The sequence below is a fragment of the Ammodytes marinus genome, assembly GCF_949987685.1.
Source record: "Ammodytes marinus genome assembly, chromosome: 1".
NCBI lineage: Eukaryota > Metazoa > Chordata > Actinopteri > Uranoscopiformes > Ammodytidae > Ammodytes > Ammodytes marinus.
The window spans coordinates 9333894-9357432 of record NC_137230.1 but is presented as its reverse complement, the minus strand read 5'-3'; the positions used below and the strand labels follow the sequence as shown (position 1 = coordinate 9357432).

Genomic DNA, 23539 nt, shown 5'->3' with positions numbered 1-23539 from the left:
CCTGCAAACTCGTCGCTTTTCGGCGAAAATCGCCGTTTAGAATCAAAATATATGACCCACGTGAATCGTATAGATCCGAAGAGTTTTTGTTTTTGGGAGGGGGGGGGGGGGGGGGGGGGGGAAGCGGCAGCTGCCAGAGAAGTCAGCCAGCGCTTCCCAGACTGGACTGTGTGGGCGAGTTACCGTAGTGTGAGACAAGGGAATATCGTTATCTTGGCAATAAAACATCTTTGGTAGACGTCATGAGTATTGTCCAATCAGCGTTAAGATCGGGCACAAGCATCACTGCTGCCGCTGTGTGTTCAGACTTTAGAATTGGCTAAAAGTCTCAATCAAAACCCTTTTGATAATAAAAAATTAGAGGCTTTGATTAAACACTGTCAATGCTTCAGAGGTTAATGTAACAGCCTACTGAAACAGAAACTATACGGAGGGACGCAGCTCACTGTAGCCTACAGTCCCTTTATTTAGTCGCGCTGTCAGTTTGCCGACATGGCTCTCTGTTAGACTCGAGACATAGAAAAAGATCGCGGAAGCCGTTCCCGTAGACAAAGTTAACGGGCAGGATATCCCCGACTGATTTCATCCATCAAACCACAGAGTTTTTTCTGAGCGGCGTCTCACTCGCTCACTGGGTCTCCCGGGTCCCGGTGATTTTCACCGTCACAGCGATCGACTCGCTGCTTTGCTGGGGCGGAGACTTTGTGTGAAGGTGATTTAACATCACGGTCGTAGACGAATGTTATAACTTTATGCTGCATAGTTTGCACTGCACTGTTGACCCACACAGGACTCTTAAGTGAAGCTGACAGTTTAATGAGCGCACATTGCAGAAATGAAGTGTCTGCAGTGCGCTCACAATCGGAGCCGACCAACAGCCCCTCCGCCCCCCCAATTTATTTTTATTTTTATTTTTTAGTTTGTGTGTTTGATATTAACATCATATTATTATATCATACAAAAATAATAATACAATGTTTTGATCTAGATAGCCTAGTTAAAAGCCCAATAATTTAATCAGTTCATCTGGGAGGTAATCCAAGTTTAACTGATCACGTCACGTTCACGTCCAGTTTGTATTGAGTTTATTTAAAAACATTTGGAAATGGGGCTCAGATGCCCATGCACTGTATAACCTATTTCAGCCTCATCTGTGGAAAAAAAGATAGCTGGACAACTGAGTTCTTCTGCTTCATTCCTCTCACTGCATTTAAATGCATTCATTATATTACAGAGAAATATGTCCCATAAAAGAAAAAGAGCACCAAGCCCAACCCAGAGGACCCTGCATAATATTTTATTTTAAATGAACATTTTAATGGAAAATCCAAGAAGCTTCTAATTCATCCGACCCAGTGTCTCCAAATTATTTGTTCACACAAAATTCCTCAGATTTAGCCTCTTAATTTCCCTCTCAAAGTGCACCAGATTCATGCATTTCACTTTAAAAAGTTTTAAAAAAATCTCCTGGGGGGGCATACCCCCGGACCCCCCTAGGAGGGTCAGGATCTCAGCTGGCTATTATTTTCACCCAGCTGGACATTGGAGGCAATAGTGGAGAACTCTGGTTGTGTGAATGATATTTAACAATAGCCGATCGTTTGGACAGCGAAAAACACCCGACCCCCCTAGAAGGGACGGGTGTTTGTCACCTTTTTCACCTCCTATGAGTTTGCAGGTCTGTTTAAAGGTCACATATTATGCTCACTATCAGAGTTCAAAATTGTAATTTGGGGTTAGTAGAAACTTTTGTCATGGTGTATTGTACAACAATTATATTTCTTACAGTGCTATTGCTGAATCTCCTCTTTTTGCCAGTTTTAGAGCCTGTCTCTTAGCCCCGCCTTCCAAAACACCCGGTCTGCTCTGATAGGCCCCTAATCTAACTACTGGTTAGATTCAGGGGTATCTGAGGGTGTGCTTATCGCAGGTGGATGTAGATCTAAATTAGGTTGATAGTGTTTGTGTGTGTGTGTGTGTGTGTGTGAGGGGAGGGGCTTCTCACCTTTATAACGTCATAAGGAGAGGAACCTGAATCGGGTTTTCAGAAAGGTGAAGTGAGAGGGTTGTGTTTTCTCATACTATGGGAGTCTCTAGACACACTGGGGACCCATATTTATGTTGAAAATACATTTGAACTTTAACTACTTTAGTTGTATTTTGGCTAGGAGGAAGAAGTTGTTATTCATGAATCCTGATTGAATTCTCTGCAGATCTTTGTTGTAATGTAACTCAGGGGTTTATGCAAGTTAGGAAAACCTAAAGTAAGAGCTAGACGGATGTATCGGTTAAGACTGTCATTTTGCCTCAGCACGTGTGTTTGTTGAGCAAGGTTTTCCAAATCTGCCCAACTACTTGCTGTCAAATGTTAGCCTATGTGTACTTGTATGTGGACAGCGTTGTATTTTAAGGTGGTTACCTGTTGTCACTCTACCTTTCTCTCAAAAGAGGCAGAAGCTCAAATATCCACAGTGTGTGCCTAAACAAACTGAATTAAAGGAGGAAATGCTTCAGAGTTGAATTAAACCACTCGGAGCTTGGTGAGTGTGAACTCGCCCTTTAATTCAGTGTTTACGACTGCAGCATTTCAGATGACTTGTTTTGCTGCTGCATTTCAGACGATGTGTTTTGGCTGACTGAATGTGTGTGTCTGGCTGAATTGTTTCCCTGGTGTCTGGCGCCTTGCTGCAGACTCAGCATGTTGATGTTTTCACTGTTGTGACATGGAACTGTCGCAGGACTGGCCAGGGTTGCATGCATTTACGCACACATGGACACACACGCACACACACACACAATCGTCAAACGCACCACAAGTGCAGACGAAGATGCAGGCACGCACAAATGTAAACAGACTTAATATTACAGACATGCAAATACTGGCATACACACATGCACCTGGAGTGTCAGTGTGGGGGGCATGCTGGAGAAGAAACCAGGAGGTGGAATATGTTGGAGGAAGACATGACAATCTATTAGGAAAAGACAAATAACACTTTGGTTACTTAACACTATCCCAAAGTGTCTATTTGTCTCATAAATCATATAAACCACAATTCCCTACACTTACACTAACATAGCACGCAACTAGACCTTGGACTAGGGACAAAGTACATTCATTTATGTTTTTAAGTATATTATAGGAGAGTGGATTGTTTGGGGTTTTGGACATCTTGATATTGTCAGTTGAAGGTTGTCACTTTTTGAACTAGAGGCCACCGTAGAATACAGATGTACAGTTGGTAACGTTATCTGTCTGTTATGGTGTTAATATTGATGGAATGTTGAAATATCTTGTCCCATAGAAAATATCGCCACTGTTGAGTCTAGACTCCAACATGTTTTTCAGAGGCTGCGGGCTGTTAGGGTCGCACAGGAAATAGATGTGTTAATATTTTGAAATAGCAGACAAGTAATTTACTAAATGTCTAGTAGTGCTTCTATTACCAGTTCTAGTGCAACAGCTGCTGCTGCTAGGGTTTCTCTTACTAGTGCCTTAACTTCTAAACCACCTGCTGTTAGTGTTTCTACTATTACTACTACTTCTACTTGGAATACTACAACAGTGACTCTTGATACTGCTTTTTTACTACTGCTACAACTAAGTGGCTAGTGCTGGGGCAACATTCTTGTTGTCTGCAGCGGTATGATGTCAGAGTGACCCAGACACTTCTAGACCTCTGCTCCACTGTTCTCTTGACTGACCAGTGCACACACACACACACACACACACACACACACACACACACACACACACACACACACACACACACACACACACACACACACACACACACACACACACACACACACACACACACAGTGAAAGTCATGTCTGTGTTGAAGTAATGTAGAGAACAAGAAAAAAGGATAGGCTCTACCCAACTATCCTAAGACATGGTGGTCCAGTCCGGATCATTTCTCCGCACCAGTTTCCGAAGCCTACTATAGTGGCAATTGTTAATGGGCCATATCTCAGAATAGGGGTGGTCCAAAAAAATCCATTCATGTGAAAATCGCAATATATCTTTTAAAGATTTTTTTTTTATTATGATTTATTTATTAAACCCAGGTTAGCTACTTACTGTTTTATTTTAGAAAGCTGCAAGTTGAGAAAAGGAGCCAGCCTAAACCTACCAATTTTATTTATGTAACAGAATTCTTAATTTTTGTTAACTTGAGCAAAAAGTCTTCCTCTCTGCAAGTTTACTAGCATGAATACATGTTACATTTAGTCTTAGGTTCGCCTTTGTGGGTTTAGATTATTGCAATCAGTTGCTAAAACTTTTTCAAATGTAAAAACAATGTAAAGTTACTCTTATTTCATGCCCTCATTTTCCACAATGCCTTTCTTAGCACACAGCAGACTGGAGTAGATCTACTGAGATTTACGGAATCGAGAAATCGATTTTGCATCTCATAACCGGTCTGACTGGAGCGATGAGATGAGTTAGGCATAAGTAATGTGTTTGTGTTCAGCTGGCATCTTCCCATCCAAGAGGTTAGAAATGTTTGCTTAAGTCTGTTTACGTAGAGAAGTGGAGAATGACCCGGTGAAGATGCAGACGCAGTGGAGCGAGCTCCAGAGGGAGTGTCTCAGCCAGGGCAAATGGGCCATCTCGTTTGCCTCTCTCTGCCTTAAACACAACAACACCAGCCCTACTGCTCCCTCACTGCATTCTGGGGCCAATTATTAGGCTGTTTATTGGAGAAGACTGGTGGTAGTAGTGAAGCCGGGCTGCAATAAAACGAGGAAGGCTGATCACTGACCACTTCTGAGTTAGGACTGAACGATACTTGCTAAAAGGTCAATCACAATGTTTCTCCTTTTTAGAATTGAGATAAGAAGAAATAAAACCACTGTAAATATGTTTGTTGCCAAAAGTAACAAATACATAAAATATATATATATCAGAGTTGGCTCTTACAATGAAATGAAATAACCAAATAGACGGACCTACACAGAAGTCACCATGCAGCATGATGTTAATGCATAGTGGAATATGAGCAAGTGAATCGCTATCATTTAGAAATTATATCACCTAGATATATGAATCAAGATAACAACATTTTTTTTACGATGAATTGTGCAGCCCTATTCTGACTTCTGACAGGGATCTTACCAGGGATCTATTGTTTGAATGCCAGTCGTTCTTCTGATCCATAAATGACGGCAGGGGGAAAGTGCTAGCCCTGTTTCCATTGAGTTAATAAAAAGGGGCCAGCTATGATCCTGAGCTCATTCATAAAACTGTTGCAGGGAAAAGAGAGTTCAAGGCCTGTTTACTCCTCTGGCAAAGTGTTTTTTTGTAGTGTTGGTGGTGGGTGGGTGGGGGGAGGGCTACATTCTCCCATGTTTACTTCCCTAATTTGTATTTGTTTTTTTCCTGAATCTGGTTTGGGTGTTTTGTCTGGTTTAGAACCCTATAGGGCTTCTTTCTCATAGGAGAACCATGTCCGTGCATGCTGGGAAGCCAAACGCACCATCTCACTCTCACTCTCTCTCTCTCTCACAGACACACACACATAAACACGCTCACACATTGAACAGCATGGGGGATGTTTTTTCCCGGTGCTTTGTATGGTCTAAGGAGATGAAAGCACGTCATTAAAGTACAAAGTCGGTCTTCAGGGATTTACTGGAAGGAATTTTTTTGTCTTTGTTAACCCCTGGCTTAAGGGAATTACACATTAAACCAGAAGGATTGTCTTCGGGGTTGTTGTTTAAGCCTGCTGCTAGCTTAATTTACTGTTTGCTCATTTAGATGTCATGTTATCCTGACGAGACAATGGACCTCTTGAATGAGTTTCTGTCTCTACATGCTCTTAAAGGGCGATATTGAATGCTGTTATTGTGGCCTTGCAAAAGGATGTATGTGGTACAGTCAGCTCAATTACTTAAAATAAGTGTCTTATTGGAAAGTTTCTGAATTTAGCGTCTTCTAGTGGTAGTATCAAAAAAGACTCACGGGTACCCCCTCAACCCAATCACCCTAATAACTATCTCTGTGCATAACGTCTTTGGGTGCTTGGAAGAAAATCAGGCTTCATTTTGAACACTTACAAGATAATCTCCTTGATACAAGTATCAGTGGTTTTTACTGGGAGTTTTTTCTCAGCCAAGCTAAGGGTGTAAGGGCAGGGTGTCGTATTGTATCATATATCATATTGTATGAAATGTAAAGCCCACTGAGACAAATGTATTTGTGATTTTGGGCTATACAAATAAAACTGATTTGATTTTCAGTGCTGGCTTTCTGTCACAACATATAACATTTGAATGGAAAGTTAACATATGTGTGTTGAGTAAATAGGCAATATGGTCTTTCAACAAATCTCAGCATACCACATTCTGTTTTGCAGGAACCAGTAGCGCTGTCACTTTTGAGCTATAACGCTGAAACCGTTGGTCTGGCACCAGGGACATTGTGGAAGCTGACATGCAGGCGACACACTGTCAGCTGTCTAGCAGGAAAACACACTTCTGTGTGTGTGTGTGTGTGCGTGCGTGCGTTCGTGCGGTTTTTGATGTGTTAGATCCAGTGTTTATTTACCCAAAGCTTGTCCTGAGCTAAATCTGACGCCATTTTTGAAGGTGCACTATACACTTTCAGAGGTGAGGGACTTGTTTACTTTGGCGAAGCCTGCGGTAAGTTTACAACACATATTTATTGTCTATGTATTTCTTAGTATCGGATAATTCTATGATCACAAATCAAGACAAAATTATTTTGAGGCACCTGGAACCAAACATTAGAATATGATTGTAAACAAAACTCTGTGCCCTGCAACGACAGTGAAACAGTAACTTTTCAGCCAGCTTTCTAACTTCAGTGTTCCGGGGATTCATTTCTCCTGTGAGGAATGCTTGTTTATTCAGTTATTATGAGAAGAATATACATTAGAATTTTTTTTATTTCTCTGACACACCCAAAGTTACATAGTGCACCCTTTAAACATACATTTTCTTAAAGTAAACTAGCCTTTTTTCCAGTTTCACTGATGTTTAAAAGATGCTCTCTGCCAGCATGTGGGACATGAGTTAGCAGCCTTCAGACTCCGTTCAAATCAGATCACAAAGGGGCTTCACTTATAATATAGCTATACTGTTTCTCTGTATGTGTGTGTTGTAAGGTGAAGGGGCTTGTGCCGAGCAGGAATGGGTCTATAAAACAAATGCAAATACAGTATGTTCCTCCAATCCACGTATTGAACGAGTAAATCTCTATCGTCAGGGTGTTGTCTGTGTGCAGTACTGCTGACAACCACACAAAGGAGCAGCACAGGCCAGGCCATTGGCAGTATGTGCAGCTGTTTACAGTATTTATTGCATCAACAAGGAGAGAGGCGGAGGTGTTCGGGATCAGACTAAATAAGTCAGTCCTGTCATCTGACCGTTTGACTTGTGTGACGCAGTGCCTCGGGCTTAATTAAGTCCAGTGACCTGATGTCTGTTTAATCTCTGCTATGATTAGCTTGGTACCATCTTGTACTGAGCACAGACTGACACCACTCTATAACTTGACACACACAATTTCAAATTTCTACTACCTAGCTTGTTGATATTACGATAACAATATCACTTGCGATAATTAAACCCATACTTAAATATACAGTTATTGTATTTCTGCTTTGAGTTCTATGCTAACATAGTGGCCTGGCCTATGCATACTATTCCCCCTAGGACAGATGAGTTAAGTCTGACCCGGTTGTTGAGTTCAGTGGCCTTTAAGACGGTGGCATTGTTGTTTGTGGTCTTTATGTAAATCCCAGCTGGCTAACAAGTAATCTAAGGTCTATATTTTCGCATGAATGCATTTAACCACCAGCGTCCATCCATATGGGTGCTGGGCATTGAAGCAGTAGGGCTTCATCTGATTGGCCAAATATAGTGGCATGCAGACAGAGTGTGAATGCATGGCACACATGGAATAGGATTTCATTTATCAAGCAGTCTTTGTGATACGTATACCTCGAAATCAACATTCACGCTTTGTATTCAGGCTTTGAAAACAGCCAGCCACACTTTTATATTTGATCATTCAGACCCACTCTTTTTTCGTAAGCAATCAGTAAAAAATCATAATTAAACATGATAACAGTTGTAAATATAATCAAATAAGGTGGACTTGTCCACTTTCTTTCAGTTGTATTGTCTTCTCCTGCAGCAAACAATCGAAAAGAAGCAACTGATCAAACCCAAATCACAACAAATCATGATCCACAACTACTACTACTACTACTACTACTACTACTACTACTACTGGTGAACCCCCTTACCCTGACCCCGAACCCGGAGGCCGTCTGGGCTGCTAATTATAGGGACTGCTGCTTTGTGAACCCGGCACATCCATGACTACTACTTTTAGTGAACAGTCACACCCATCCCTGGAATTCTTGGAGGAGAACATTACTGGTTTGGCTGTGTGTTGAAGTGCCTACTGTAATTATGTGGCCTTTAATTGAGCTCCGTTAACACCGTCAGATTGGGATGAGCTTTGACCAGAGAGAGACTCAGTAGCCGACTCTCTTGTTTGCTGATTTGAAGTTGGTCAGAATGCTTATATCTGGTTCCAATAGCTCATCATAATCCATCATTTCACTCCGCCGGGATCGTAGTAGAATTACAATGAAAGAGAGGAAAAAGAGGCACACTACTGTGGCCCAGTTGGAGGTTTTGTATCCTCTAGTTAAGTAGCGATTTGTGTTATGTTTATGTGTAACTGGCTAACCACTTCAGGGATGCAGCAAGCTTCATATAGTATCAAGAAAAAAACAGTAGAGACTGTACTGTCACTTTTGTACACACACACACACACACACACACACACACACACACACACACACACACACACACACACACACACACACACACACACACACACACACACACACACACACACACACACACACACAGCAGCATAAATGTGGGCAACTGATATTAGGTTAAGTTTTATTAACACGGCATAGAGCCCTGTTGCCCTTCTACCATACCCACAATGGGTATCTCAATATGACCTAAAGCTGCTTGCTAGTTTTTCCAAACCAGGCCAGGCTGCCCCCAAGGTGAATGCAAATATGTTATACTCTGCCGCCTTCATCCTTCCCCATGAAATTCCAGGGATATTTCTGTCCTCGCCCGGCCAAGAAGTAATCACACAAACACAAAGACTTGGGAATGTAGAGCGGACTCCTCCTGATGCAGCCTGTGTGTGTCAGTCACTGGTTGTTGCTGTCAACAATTAGGAATCTTCCAGATTTACATTTCAGCTATGTCACATTTGACACACATTTGAAGTGGACTCCAAGGGCAGTAGGTTTAGAGGTGGAGTCAGCGATTCTGGAGAATTTGGTCAAAATCAGTGACTGTATTCTCACGATCCCCTACCTGTCCGTACTGTGCATTTGCCGAACAAAAAATCCAGTATTAATACACAGCCTAGGCTCTGTAATCGGGCTTGTTGCTAGCCACACTTGGCCCCTTGTGTTTACATACCCTTTGTTTGCAGTTTACAGAGCCTTCTCTGTGTATAAACACCAGATCTCTTTTTCAGTGTACACACAGTGTAGCCTGGTCCTACCAGACCATCGTACTTCATTTCATTTGTACAGAAGGTCTGGAACTGCTCTATTTGGCAAACGTTCACTCACTTGGAAGCGGGTGTCTGTTGAAGTTTAAAACTATTGGATCTGCCCAGTGCCACTCTGGATCAGCCAACCAATCGCATAACGTTTGGTCGTGACGTATGTGATGAGCCGGCTTCTGACGGTGCGTTCCAGTTGTACTGGGAACTCGGAAATTTCCGACTTCACTACATATTCTAGTCTATGGATCTACCGGTACCTGGCAACGGTAACTTGCTAGAGCCTAACGTTTATTTATTTGGATGAGAAAGGTTGTAGGCGTCCATTCTTTCGCGAGCAGATGCACTGGAACACAGACAGGTCGGAAGTATAAAGGAACGTAGCATTCAACTGAAACTGGAGCGCGACTTCGACGTCATCGTTCTCAGCCACTCGCTCTGTTTGCTGATTGGACGGCCAGAGATTTTCCTGAGAAAAAAATGAGAAATTCACCGCAGCCCCAGACTGACTACTGAAGGGAAAATGAAATTTGAGTGGAAGTAGGTAGGCGGGCGGAGCCAGGCTACACACAGTGCAGACAGTCATTTGTATGAAGACAAAGGAATTAATGAGTTGAAATACGACAACATTATATTATGAGGAGGGGCCCAGTCTAGCCACAGTAAGGTTTTAAGGTAAAAAGATTGTGTTTTTGCTCAATGCCATGCCCTTTTCTCCTGAACACAAACAATGTGATATTCCATTATAATTACCATAACGTGGCCTTGTTTCATTCTGAGGCTCAGAGGTGACTACTCCCTTTGTCATGTGGCTGTAGCCATATCATGTGTTATCTGTCCTCATAACTTATCAGGTATCAGGAAACAGCCAATGCGATAGCATCTTGTAATCCTCATCCCCCCACGTATTGTCTGGCCTCTGTGGAGGCTCTAGGGATCCAACTATTTGAATTGTCTTGTCTTATCCAGGTCAGCCAGCAAGGGAATGCCAGGGATTCCTTTTGTCAGTGATGACCCTGAAGTGTAAGCTCATGTAAGCTGACATATGTTTTCCAACAAGTTTAACAGTTTTAACAGGGTTTACTGTGGGCTCTGTCTGGACTAACTTAAACAGGACATGTATATGACGTCAACAGAACACTGCTTAATGGATGATAGGACTTGTAGTTGATGAGAAAGCTTGAACAATTGAATAGGCAACTGTTAAAATTGTATGTAGAAAGGTGAGACAGTTTGTTAAATACCGACAATATTCACACCTTGTATTCTTTCACACAACTAGACTAGGGTTTTTCACTTGTGTATGTGTGTGGAATATCTTGGCGTGTAAGTCCTGAATCGGGCCCTGTGTTGCTTCATGGAGCTGTGTCTGTGTAAGACACAACTCGCTGCACATGGCCAGCTCTCTGTTTGACTTAGCAAGCCCACAAAGAGACACAGAGAGAGAGAGAAGATTTGATTTACAGTGTGAGCAGCTACAGTCCATGTTGACATACTGTTATGAGGTGATGATGAGCGGTAAGGTCTTAACAGCCCAGTGTCAACAGCTTCTTATTGAGAGAGACGCATGTCCAGCTTTGTTGTCATCACCAACAGGAATGGTGCTTTGAGTGCTTCACCTCAGTTAGCGTTTTCTCTCCTTTGAACAGACTGTTATTATCCAGAGGAAGCATCAGACCACACATCTCCTGTGGGAGGAGGAGGAACAAGGAAATCCAGCATTGCTTTTGATATTCACTGTGCAAAACTACAGCTTATTACAAGACCTGTATCGCTGGTGCTTGTTCAAGTGTCCGCCTCTTTGTTTAAATAGCTCTCATTCAGGTCAGTCTTACAAATGTAGCACGCACAGCCTTTTGTAATGGAGAAAAATAGTTTGTACATGATAGATGGATAGATACATTCATTGGATCTGAACAAAAAGATCAAATAAAGGCACCAGCTCATGAACTTTACCTCCACCTCCGAAAACCGTTTCCATCCAAATGGTGCACAGGTTTTAGTTACATTGCGATAGAAATTCTCCCAATTACAATGTGTGTGTGTGTCTGTCTGTCTGTCTGTCTGTGTCTGTGTCTGTTTCTGTTTCTGTGTCTGTTTCTGTGTCTGCGTCTGTGTCTGCGTGCTCCAGAGGAGAAGGACAGGATTACATAACAACAAAAGTTTGTAGCTCTGGAACACTTTACTGTGTTTGAATGTAGCCTCATCTGAATTGTTCCAAGGATTTGGGATTGCTGGTCTTCTTCTCAGTCTGTGTTGCCGTCTCTATTGAATAAAGAACTTGATGAGGCTGGACTGAGCAGCAGGTTGTGTTGTCTGCATGCAGGCTCAAGAAGGTGAACAGGACGGCACTGGTCAGCCATGTAGAGCTGTGAATGGACTCAATGAATGGACATCCTTGTTTCTACTGACGCGGATCTGTCTTTAGACAACTCACACACACACACACACACACCCTACTGACTGACTGGTTTTCTGAATGACTGCTTCACTGACTGAGCCTACACACTGACAGACTGTCTGGCTGTAACAGAACATGCTTTGTGTGTTGATACTGAGGAAACACAGCAATTGTTGTGTTTTCTGTCCATCATCAACCTCTTGTGCAGTCTGAGGAGAGGCTGCACTGGCGGTGCTGTTTATTTATTTACCTGCTGTATTGAGCCCGACTACTGGAAAGCACTGGGCGGGTGGAGAGACGGTGTGGAGTCTGCTGGAAATATCCATCTATTAAGCTATACCCACTTTTCCTTGAGGGTCGAAAAAAAGTAGTTGATATGCATAACTGAGCCCAATAAGTTCATACATGTTTAAAAAAAAACAAGTTGTTTGTAGGGCAAGGAAGCAGAGGAAAAAACAAGTTTACATGTTCCGATTTAGGTAAGGAAAGTGACACTAAAACCAAACCCCACTTGATTAGGCCCGAGGGAACAAAAAAGAAATAACAGCCACACGCTGCCCAAACCAATAGAGCCATGTAGTACTTTAGTGCCCAAACTGTGCATGAGGCTCAGAGTTGATGAATGAAATGGTGCAGATCAATATTCCTATGTATGGTTGTGTAAAGAGATCCTAGCCTCCCTATTCAAAAAAGGAAAATATTCTGACATTATAAAAACCTTTTAATCGATAACAAATCATTTTAGTTAGAGTTTGGATGTTTTTGTTTTGTTAAGGGGATTTTGAATATCATGTTGTCAAAAGCCAGATCAGTCTTTGATTCATAATTCTTTCTGCTCATAATATCAAAAGCATTCCCTACTGTGCGTTGTCATTTTAGGCACAGGGGTACTGGTTACTGGTTGGGTCTGATCATTACTAAAGCAAATCATACAGGAAGTTGAAGGAGCCCCAGGGGCCTGTTCCTGGCAGTCTTTGTCACCAGGGCAACACTATTAATGGAAAGGGAAAAAAAAAAAAACGATATTGACTACAGCCATTTCCATCTAACTTCCTAATCAAGTCATGTTATTTATAAAGTCAATACACGTGGCCAAGGCTTGAACTTCTGAACTAATCCCTGTTAAAACAGTGGAATAGAATAAAAAAGCTATTTTTATTTCATTGGAGCAAACCCTCTCTAGGTGTATCCACCTCCTCTCTTTTCTTAAGCAGAAACTCGAGAAAGGTTATTTATTCCGTTTAAATCATGGATCACGTAAAATCATGTTGACAACTTGCCAGATGCACTCTTTGGATCTATTCATTGTTTTTTTTTTGATTGAGGTTACTAATCTGATCCAAAAAGAAAAGATGCCAAAGGGATGGGTTACTGTTTTAGCTTATTTGTCCATAGAGGATCATTTGTGGGTTGAAGCTTTCATTTCTGAGCAATTAACGGATGGATGTGGTGTTGGGATGGAAGCTAGTACAGATCTCTATCTTGTGTTTTTCAATCTTCTCGGATGTCTTCAGTCTAGACACGTTACGGTAACGCTGCTGCTGAGTATTATACACTGCTACTAAATCGTGGAGAATTCTGTGTCCTTATCAGGGGGATGTGGGGGGCTCAAAGCGAGGATTACTAATTTCCCAAAAAACACTTTTTTTTTGTAGTCCACCCGTCACTACATCTATATTTATTTAATCATTATTGACTCCAAAATCCTATGTGATTCCACGTAGCATGCTATACTAAAATAGTTTAGACAAGAACCCAGGCGTTTTCCCGCCGTTGGGCTGGTGTCTGGTCTGGTGTGAGTTTCCCAGCCTAGCTTCCCCGCTGTGCAGCTATTTCTGTTTCCCTGGAAGTCCTGTATCGACTTTTAACCCACAGCAGCGATTTCTATTGCACAGCCAGAGTGCTTCACACTGACAGAGCGGAAAAAGGTGAACTGTAATTAATGTGTGGACACGAGCAATAACTCCATAACTATGCACCACATCCTAACCTCCTTCATTATCTAATACCTCTTTAACACTGGAAAGCCAACATATACTAAACAATCTGATTTACTTTGTGGATTAGATTAGATTAGATTAGGTTAGATTAGATTAGGTTAGATTAGATAAAATTAGATTAGATTAGATTAGGTTGATCCAATCCACAGCGATTATAATTCAACCATGTGGGTAAACATTTGTTTCCAAACACTCAAACACAAGGAATTAGGAAGTACAATGTGTTCCTATGCAAATGCTGTGATAACGATGGTTACCAGCAAGATATATCCTATCAAGAGGATAGACCATTTCAGGCGCCCATCATTTGATTGGTTGCTTATGCTGCACAATACTTTCTTAGTTTTGGACATGATGATTCATGTCTGTTTACTAGCTAATCCTTGGATTAGGGGACATTCGGTAGAAGCGGAGTAGGGATTTCCATGCCAACTTCACCACACTTTGGAGGTCTTCACTCTGCTAGTGTTATACAGGGCGGTACTATCGTCAGTGTAACATGTTTCCACTTGTGGCCTTTATCAGGGTCATCATCTTAAAGATCTTACAAAGACCATTTTAATGGGATTTAAATAGGTGAAGGGTAATGTGGGTGCCAGTGAGGATGAAAACATATTCTTTGTTCACCACCAGCTTAGTTCTGTTTGTAATAGTTTGTGTTGTCTGTGTCTCCCCCAGCTGGTAGCCCTGCCATGTGTGTGTGTTTCTGTGTGTCTGTGTGTGTGTCTGTGTGTGTTTCTGTGTGTGCATGTGCTAGCTCCTCCTCAAACACCCACTTATCTCCATCTTTAAACCTTTCCGTCTGCACCTTTCCTCCTCCATGTTTTCTCCCCCTTTCTGTAGTTAATTCTCATCCTCCCTTTACACTTCTCTCTCTCTCTCTCTCTCTCTCTCTCTCCACCTCCTCCCCTCGTGCTGCAGCTCTGCATCAACCTGTCTGTGACAGTGCGGTAGGGAGGGTGTAAAAGCTGGGAACCATTATGTTGCAGAAGTCCAATGGAATGCTGATGTACACTATACGTACCCATCACCCACCACCACTGCCCACTCTAAACTGGTCAGTCAGTGAGTTGTCTTAAGGAGGCTACATACTTAACAGCTCCAGCCCTAGTTAAACTTGAGGCCCAGATTACCTCCTTCATCTAGACACAGAAGGCCCCGGGGCCTGTATATCATGGCATTGTTGAATTAGACCTTTCAAGCAGACCAACACGGCTCCCCCCAATCAACACAGTCACAGAGGGTCAGAAGGCGTCTCGGAGCAGAGAAAAGAACATTCTGTGCCAGAGAAATGCGGCACTGGTTCCTCCTCCTCTCCCACTGAGCACATCAGCCCTCCTGAATGGTTGGTGGGACCACACAAGTCTCAAGCTTCTGATTGGCTTCAGGGTCAGCCGGGATGCGGGCTGCAAGTTCAGCTGATGGTCACGGGCAGATGATGACTTTTTTTTGTCATACAGGGAGGGGGGGGGTGTAATGCACTGAATTCACATGTCACTCGGAAGGTTTTGTAAAAATGAAAATAAACGTAACAGCCTATAAAATGGAGCAGGTGTGATGGATTGGTTTCACCGATCAAGGCGTTTTGTATTTGGGTGTTATCAGTATCATATATTTATTCAGTCAGAAAAAAATGTTTGGGGAAAAAGCTCAGAACCTCATTGTGATAAGAAACAATCAAAAGCAGCAGGATCCTACATGTGTTTCTATGGTGACTGAAATGAAAAGCAAATCATTGACTTGTTTTTGCAAACAATCATTTCCATAAAAGTGCTTGTCCAGACTAGAGCACCAAAGAGCTTTGTAAATGGAAAATGAATAAATGTAACGTCTTTAAAATAACGTAAACTTTATTATTATGTGTTGGAGCTGCAACGACTGGTTGAATAATTGAGTAGTCGATCGACAGTTCAACAATTGATTAATCATTATGTAAGTTTAAAGTAGACGGTGTCAAAACGTCAGTGGTTGCAGTGTTTTAAAAGTAAATATTCAGGGTCAATTCAGCAATTCTGGAGAACACTTGTCAAAATCACTTTTTGTCAAAGTCAAAATCTCCTCCACAATCCTCCGCCGTTCTGTGTGTGTGCTGGGAGAAAAAAAATCCAGTGTTAGTAGGCTCTGTTAATTGGTATGTAAACAAAGGGGGGGGGGGCACCATAGCTAGCAACGTGTCTTTTTACATAGCCTAGGCTGTGTATTAACACCAGATTTTGACAACATATGATTTTGATAACAACAAACATTCTCCAGAATCGCTGACTCCACCTTTTTTAAAGATCAAGCAGCAGATGGTTGGAACTTGTTCTGTTGGCTTCCAGGCTCTTGGAATGACATCCTATTCCAATTTGACATCTGTTTTTTTTTTGGGAGCCTTTCCGCCAGCTCCGAGCTCCTTCCACATCACTTCACACATTTTGAACACGGTAGAATAAAACAGTACACTACTACATGTTGCAAATATTCTGACTTTAAAAAAGGTAGGAGTCATGCTGGATGAGTCAGTGAATTATTAGAGGGGTAGTAGCAGTAGGCACCATCTCCCCTGGCACGGTGCTTTCCGTTGTTTGTCAGAGACAGCAGAGGCAACATGTTGTAACGTGTCCTCTCTGTTTTGGTGTTTTTAATCACATCCTAACATCATTTTCCATAACTTGACTTTGTTGACTTTCTGTTTAAACACAGCCCCTGGCTAACCTAAGTGTTCGACATAATCAAAATGACAGTGTTTTATTTTTCCTTTTTTTTTTTTTTTTTCGCTCATCTGTTTTTTTCTTCTAGTTCAGATATCCCTCTGTCTCTTTGTCTATGCCGTGCACGACACACACTCACCAACACACTCAAATCTTTTCATGCAGTGATTTTAAAAGTGTTTCCATAGCAAAACGTGTTTACATTGGGAGAGCCTGCAGTAAGTTTACAAAACATATTTACCTCACGTGTAATCAAAACTAAATTATTTTGAGACACCTCGAACAAAACGTAAGACTAGAATACGTTCGTAAACAAAACCTTGGGCAATGCAACAACAGTGAAACAGTCCCTTTTCAGCCAGCTTTGTAACTTCAAACAGTGTTCCATAAATCCAATTTTCCTGTCAGGAAAGTTTGTTTCTTCAGTTATGAGAAGATGATAACTTAGACATTTTAAATGTCTCTAACACACCCAGAGTGACTTAGTGCACCTTTAACAGTGATGATAAAGGTGTATGCCCACTTCAGACTTTAGTCTTTGGTCCCTTCCCATCTCCATCATGCTTGTTATTTTAAACTGCCACAACAACAAAGGCCACCACCAGGTTTGTGTACTGGACCAACCAAGGCCAGTCCAGTGTTTTTCCCTCCCAGGCTCCTCAATGGGTTTTCCCTGTCATCAGTTACAATCTCCTCTTATTTAGAGGGCCGCCACAGCAACTTGAGGAGTTATTTGTAGCAGTGTGTTGTGGAAATCCCGGAGTGGAGAGGCGCTTGTCACTGCGGATCAGGGATGAACTCTAGTACGCAGCACTACTGTGCAAACAGCTGTGTCAGACAAAAAGCTCTGAAGGGGTTGTTTCTTTATTCAGAGAGCTTATGTCTCTGCCTGTGTGTATGTGTGTGTGTGTGTGTGTGTGTGTGTTGTCAGTCACTCTTGCTACTAAATGCAAATCATTTGTTCAGGACTGTAGCCAGTAGCGTCATGCCCAGAGGCTAATTCAGGCTGACCGCCAACTGGTTGTTTTCATTCGTTACGCTCTGGCGTTTGCTAAAGTAGGAATTGGGGAAATGGCCCTCATTCAGGCGAGCTGTTTCCACCTGTTTTCAGTATTTTTACACAAAAGATTGGCTGAATGGCTGCTGAACCAATAGCTTCATGTATAGCCTACCATACAGACAAGAGAGTGGAATCAGTCCTAATATCTCTCACAGCCAGAAATCCCATACATTGGACTGTTTCTTTTTTAAAGAAAAATCTTCACGTAGAAAAGATTTCCCCAAATTATAAGCAATTCAGCTGCAGTTGATTATTTTTTTGGCACTTTGTAGCTGTAAATTTTAATTACACATTTCTGAATCTGACTGGAATAAGGGACAAAAGACGGACATCTCTAGAATGACTAATATAGTCAAGTGTATATTCCCAATGTTTCATGTCGGTTAGCTTTTAGATGAAATGTAACAATATGCTGGGTAAATAAAATCAAAACACATTCTCTCTCCCTCTCTCTCCCCCTCCGTCAGAATGCCCAGAGAAGTGTGAGCGGCGAGTGTGCACGGCGGAGGGCGAGTGCTGCCACCCTCAGTGTCTGGGCAGCTGTACGGTCCCGGGCAGTGACAGGGCCTGTGCTGCGTGTGTGCACTACTTCTACAATGGACGCTGCGTGGCCGACTGCCCTAGAGGCACCTACAAGTTTGCAGGCTGGCGTTGCATCAGTGCAGAGCTGTGCGCCAAAATCGACTCCCACGACTACGACAGCTTCATCATCCACGGAGACGAGTGCATGACCGAATGCCCGCCTGGCTACACGCGCACCGCACCCAACAGGTGAGCTGCAACACCCAACCCTGATGTGGGCCTGGCATGTACAGTAAATAGTGGGTGTTTGGTCAACTATTCCACACCCTGCTATCAGTTTCCATCCTTCGATTTCCTCAGGGGAAACAACTGAATATGATACTACAGCTTTAATGAAGGGCAGTTAGTTTACAGGCAACCATCAGTCTTTAGTTGCACTATACAGTAAACAGACAGATGTGTGGTAGGGGTTTCTAATGGAAGAGTATTCATTTGATTCTGTTTTTACTTTTTAGGAACACATGTTGTATGTTAATTGTCCTAGTTTGTTTTGCACTGTATGGTGTATGTGGAGCCATGTCCAAGACGATTTCTGAGTATTTGGGCAACAGGAGAGAAAATTGTATTCAAATTGTGCATCCCGAGAGACGAAATGTCGAGAATAAAGTAGGAACATGAATTGAAATACTTGAATTAAGGACAAAATATAATGTCAAAGATGGAAAGATGTTGACACATTCAAGACTTCCAGTATCGATAACTCAAAAGCAAAAACTTTATGAATACACAAACAATTCATCTTTGCTGTCGTTGTCAGGCGAACGCTGGGCTTTAAAAAATAAATTTTCCCAAAACTAAACGTCCTTTAAGCCATACTAACATTTCTTTCTTATGTACAGGGCTGTGAGATGAGAGCGCAGGGACCTTCTTATAAGCGCAACACTGAAGCGTAAAATATTCAATGCAGCGCAGTTATGAATCGAGCTTGGAGGAGTCTATTTTTGGTATAAATTAGGATGCAGCAAATATGCATCATTTGTGTTTTAATAACTTTTTGCTTATAAGTTATTGATACCTGAATTCCAGCTTCATTGCAGTCTTGAACTTTCCAGTTTATTCCCGAAATTGTATTTCATCTTTATTCACGAAATTGTGACCTTTTTCTGAAAAAAGAAAAGAAAATGAAATCCTCCTCATTTTTCTCTCTCCTGTTGCCCTTATACTCTCCTGTAGTTTGTAGTTGAATCTTGTGGTCTATCCTTTAGCCAGTACTTCCAAACACTGACGTAAAGTTTTCTCAGGTTAGGACAAAACAGATTAAAGGTCAGGGGAGAAGTACAAGAGTTAAGAGCATGAATATATGTCAATAAAATGATATGCTACATTTACAGTCTCCTGCCCTCTCCACGTATCTCTGTCTCTCTCTGTCTCTTTCTGTCTGTCTCTCTCTCTGTCTGTCTGTCTCCAGCACGTCCTGCACTGCCTGCGATGGTCTGTGTGATAAAGTGTGCGAGGAGAAGGTCATCGACTCCATGGATGCCGCTCAGTCTCTCAAAGGCTGCACCGTTATCAAAGGCAACCTGCATATCAACATCCGCAGAGGCCGTGAGTACTGCAGTGCAGCAACATCCCGCGCCTGTTTTGGCTGAAAAGTAATTATTATAACAGTGTGTGTGTGTGTGTGTGGCTGTCTTTGTGTGTGTGTGTGTGTGGGACTTCTTTGTCTTTGTGTGTGTGTGTGTGTGTGTGTGTGTGTGTGTGTGTTTAGACAACATGGTGGCAGAGCTGGAGAGCTTCACAGGCTTGATCCAGAGGGTGACTGGCTATGTGCGGATCAGACATTCCCACACTCTGACCTCCTTGGCATTCCTCCGCAGCCTGAGATACATCGACGGAGAAGATCTTCTGGACGAGTATGAGCACGCACACACACACACACACACATTTAACTGCGTGCCCACATGCCCAGTTTAAGCCGCAGCAGCTCACAGATGATGTTGGTGTCCAAACTTTACCAGGTTAGTCTCCAATGAAATGAAGAGACCTGGCCAAGGTGGACAGCAGTACACAGTTGCAACATAACAAAACACATCAAGACAAAATACAAGTTAAAATTAACCTTAAGCGCCATTGAGAAAATACTATATCATTTGATTATAACATTTGCCCATGTAAACCCTAAATCCTTCTAGCTATGTAATAAGGGGAGTTAGTTGTACTATAAATAATCATCTTAAAAGAGTTAGGCATATTTATAAATTCAAATTAAAGATATTTTCATTTAAGATTGATCAACTTATATAATGACAAATAACAGGGAAGTTGACCTAAAATTGCTCTGTAGATAATAACATACCAGTGACTAAGTCGTGGCATAAACAATATACAATAGATTCTTTTCCTGAATAACACCAGGCTCCAAAGTCCATTGACTGGACAAAACATTTAACTTGGAGATAAAAGAAAATGAATGTTTTTGTGTCTAGACTGTGATGTGAGGACAAAACTATTCAAGGTCAAAAATGGGAAGGATGTTTCGACTGTGAGGACTGCAGACTGTAAAAGTATTGTTGTGAACTTGTTTTGGCTTGGTTTATTTACTGTAATTTCTGTTCACTGGAAAAAGTAAATACACTGACTAAAAGACCTTGAAGGCTGCATAACTTCCAACGGTTGAATGAATAGTTTCCCTCAGGGTCAGGGAGAGGCCTTCACTCCCTCCTCCCGTCTGTTTCTCCTCCACTTCACAGGAATCTCACTGTCCTAAGGCCCCACATTACAGTCATTCCTGAGCGTCTGGGTGTTACCAGCTGACTCATAACACCTTCTACCTCCTCTGCTCCCCAAAAGGAAAGCTCAATACTTGGTTAATCCCATGTCCAAGGCTTTTGTACCACTGTGTTATCCACTCCCGTCTTAACTGGGTCATTAAAACCACCAGCTGAAAATGGAGATCTACTGAGAAGATTAAAATAATCTGCTGGTACCGTTTTTGTACAATAAGCATAGCTTCCCCTTATAGGAAAGGAATATATAGGAGTCTTCCCATATACCCTCTTTCTTTGACACATAATGGTTCATTTTTCCATTATGAACTGAAAATAAGGCATTGTCCTCGATGAGGGTGGGGGGGGGGGGGGGGTGTTGTCTTTCAGCATGGCATGAATCACAATACACACAATGAATCAATGCAGAAACATTATACAATGTAGAATCAAGATGAAGCCCCATTGTTGACAATCAGCCATTCATTCCCCCTCTCTCTCTCCTCTCTTGCCCTCTAGCATGTATGCCTTCTCGGCGTTTGACAACCAGCAGCTCCAGTATCTGTGGGACTGGAAGCAGCACAACCTCACCATCAAGACGGGGAAGCTGTTCTTCAGGGCCAACCCCAAGCTCTGCATGTCCGAGATCCGCAAGATGTGGGAGAAGACGGGCAAACAGGGCCGCTTCGACGAGAGCGACTTCCGGAACAACGGCGACAGAGCCAGCTGTAAGGGCAACACGTGCTTTAGTCTGAAAACAAACAGAAAAAAAACACTTCAATTGCTATGTCAAGTGGTGCATGTGGAGGCGTTGCTCTATGCCTCGTTTCTCATGAGCAACACAGTTCGGTTTCGGTTCAAAAATAGGTGCAACTCGGCTCACTTATTTTTGGGACCTTTCCCAACTTTTGACAGTGGAAACGCGAAAATAGAAGCGTACCGCTCATTTGGAAACAAGGATTTGCAAACCACCCTCCTCCGTGCCTGATGTTGTTATGCACCACTTCACTAGGATTTACTGCGGGGAAAAAAACTTAATTAAAAGACTGAAATCCTTTTGATTGTCACTGCTCTCACTCCCTCATTCCTGTCTCCCTAACAGGTGAAAGTGATATCCTGAAGTTTAAGTCCAACAGCACCAGCAGCACGAGGATCAAGCTGACCTGGCAGCGCTACCGGCCCCCAGACTACAGAGACCTCATCAGCTTCATCGTATACTACAAGGAGGCGTACGTTTCTCAGAGCTGTTGTTTAGGAGAGTGCTCCTGACGGGGATCAATTAGAACCTCCCATTCAGATTGATTAGCCGGAGTTTTAAGTGCACTGAACAACACATAGATCCGACAGATTAATAGCCACGCTTCCATCCAAATTAAGAGCATATTCTAAACAAATTTCCAGATAAATTGGTAAAAAGAAAAATGCAAAGGTTCAGCAGGCGGATGGAAAAACACTCAGGGCCTGGTCTACTAAACGTTTGTCATGCTTTTGTGATTTACAAATACTGATATTAATCGCTGTTGTTTTGACTGCGTCTTTATTTAATCAGTTGAAAGGCAAGTGCTTATTCGGCACACGTGCGCACAGATGCCTGCTGTTATTAAGGTTAGAAGGAGACATGAAAGACGATGGATAGAACAGAGTTTGTTTCACTGCTAGTGCATGTTTTGATTTTATAGGAGCAGGAATAATCCAGACATATCACCTGTCTAGCAATGTCATTCTGAAGCTTTTGGATTAGTAATGCTTCATTTGGAGCCACTCACGAGAAGGAGTCACGCAATACCCGACATGACAAAACTACTTGCAACTCTGCATTTCCTCGCGTCTGGGTTATTCCAGCACACTGTTACTATTTCAGCTAGTGATCTAATGCCATGTCTAAAACCAGTGACACACACATACAACCCTCATTTAAATACTACTGAAAAACCATGTTGTAAACACACACACAGTTTGTTTGTTTCTGTCATTTGCACAATAATTCTTAGTTGATCAAATGCAAAACGACCACCAAACAAACTTGCAATCTGTTAGAATTTCGAACTCTTTCATTTGGGATTCTCTTAATCAGGAACTTAGTGTTTTCTAATGCTGTTTGTTTACATCAGTGATACATTTGATGTCAATACTTTTTTTTTTATTAGGAGTACATAACCTATATTTTTCAGTCTGATTAATAGATGTGAATGTAACTGTAATTAACATAGCAAAACATGAATGATAGATCATTCTTGTCTTGGTTCCAGGCCGTTCCAGAACATCACAGAGTTTGAGGGTCAGGACGGCTGTGGCTCTAACAGCTGGAACATGGTGGACGTGGAGCTGAGGCCAGAAAAGGACTCAGACCCCGGAGTCCTGCTGTCCAACCTCAAGCCCTGGACACAGTACGCTGTGTTCGTCAAGGCCGTCACTCTCATGGTGGAGGACAAACCTGTGCCCAGTGCCAAGAGCAAGGTGGTCTACATCCGCACCAACCCTTCAGGTACATTATATTATATATAGGCGGTCTCT

At 42.3% G+C, this 23539-nt stretch overlaps 1 protein-coding gene across 1 annotated transcript in view; it reads left to right on the top strand.

Moving 5' to 3' along the window:
* The window catches only part of igf1rb (insulin-like growth factor 1b receptor), a 44665-nt gene that overhangs the window by 8173 nt on the left and 12953 nt on the right, over positions 1-23539 (top strand). Inside the window, exons 3-8 of the mRNA XM_080028116.1 lie at positions 18206-18509; positions 19729-19865; positions 20029-20173; positions 21545-21753; positions 22128-22254; positions 23275-23510. Coding sequence (XP_079884242.1) covers positions 18206-18509; positions 19729-19865; positions 20029-20173; positions 21545-21753; positions 22128-22254; positions 23275-23510 — 1158 coding nt within the window. The remainder of the gene's footprint in view (positions 1-18205; positions 18510-19728; positions 19866-20028; positions 20174-21544; positions 21754-22127; positions 22255-23274; positions 23511-23539) is intronic.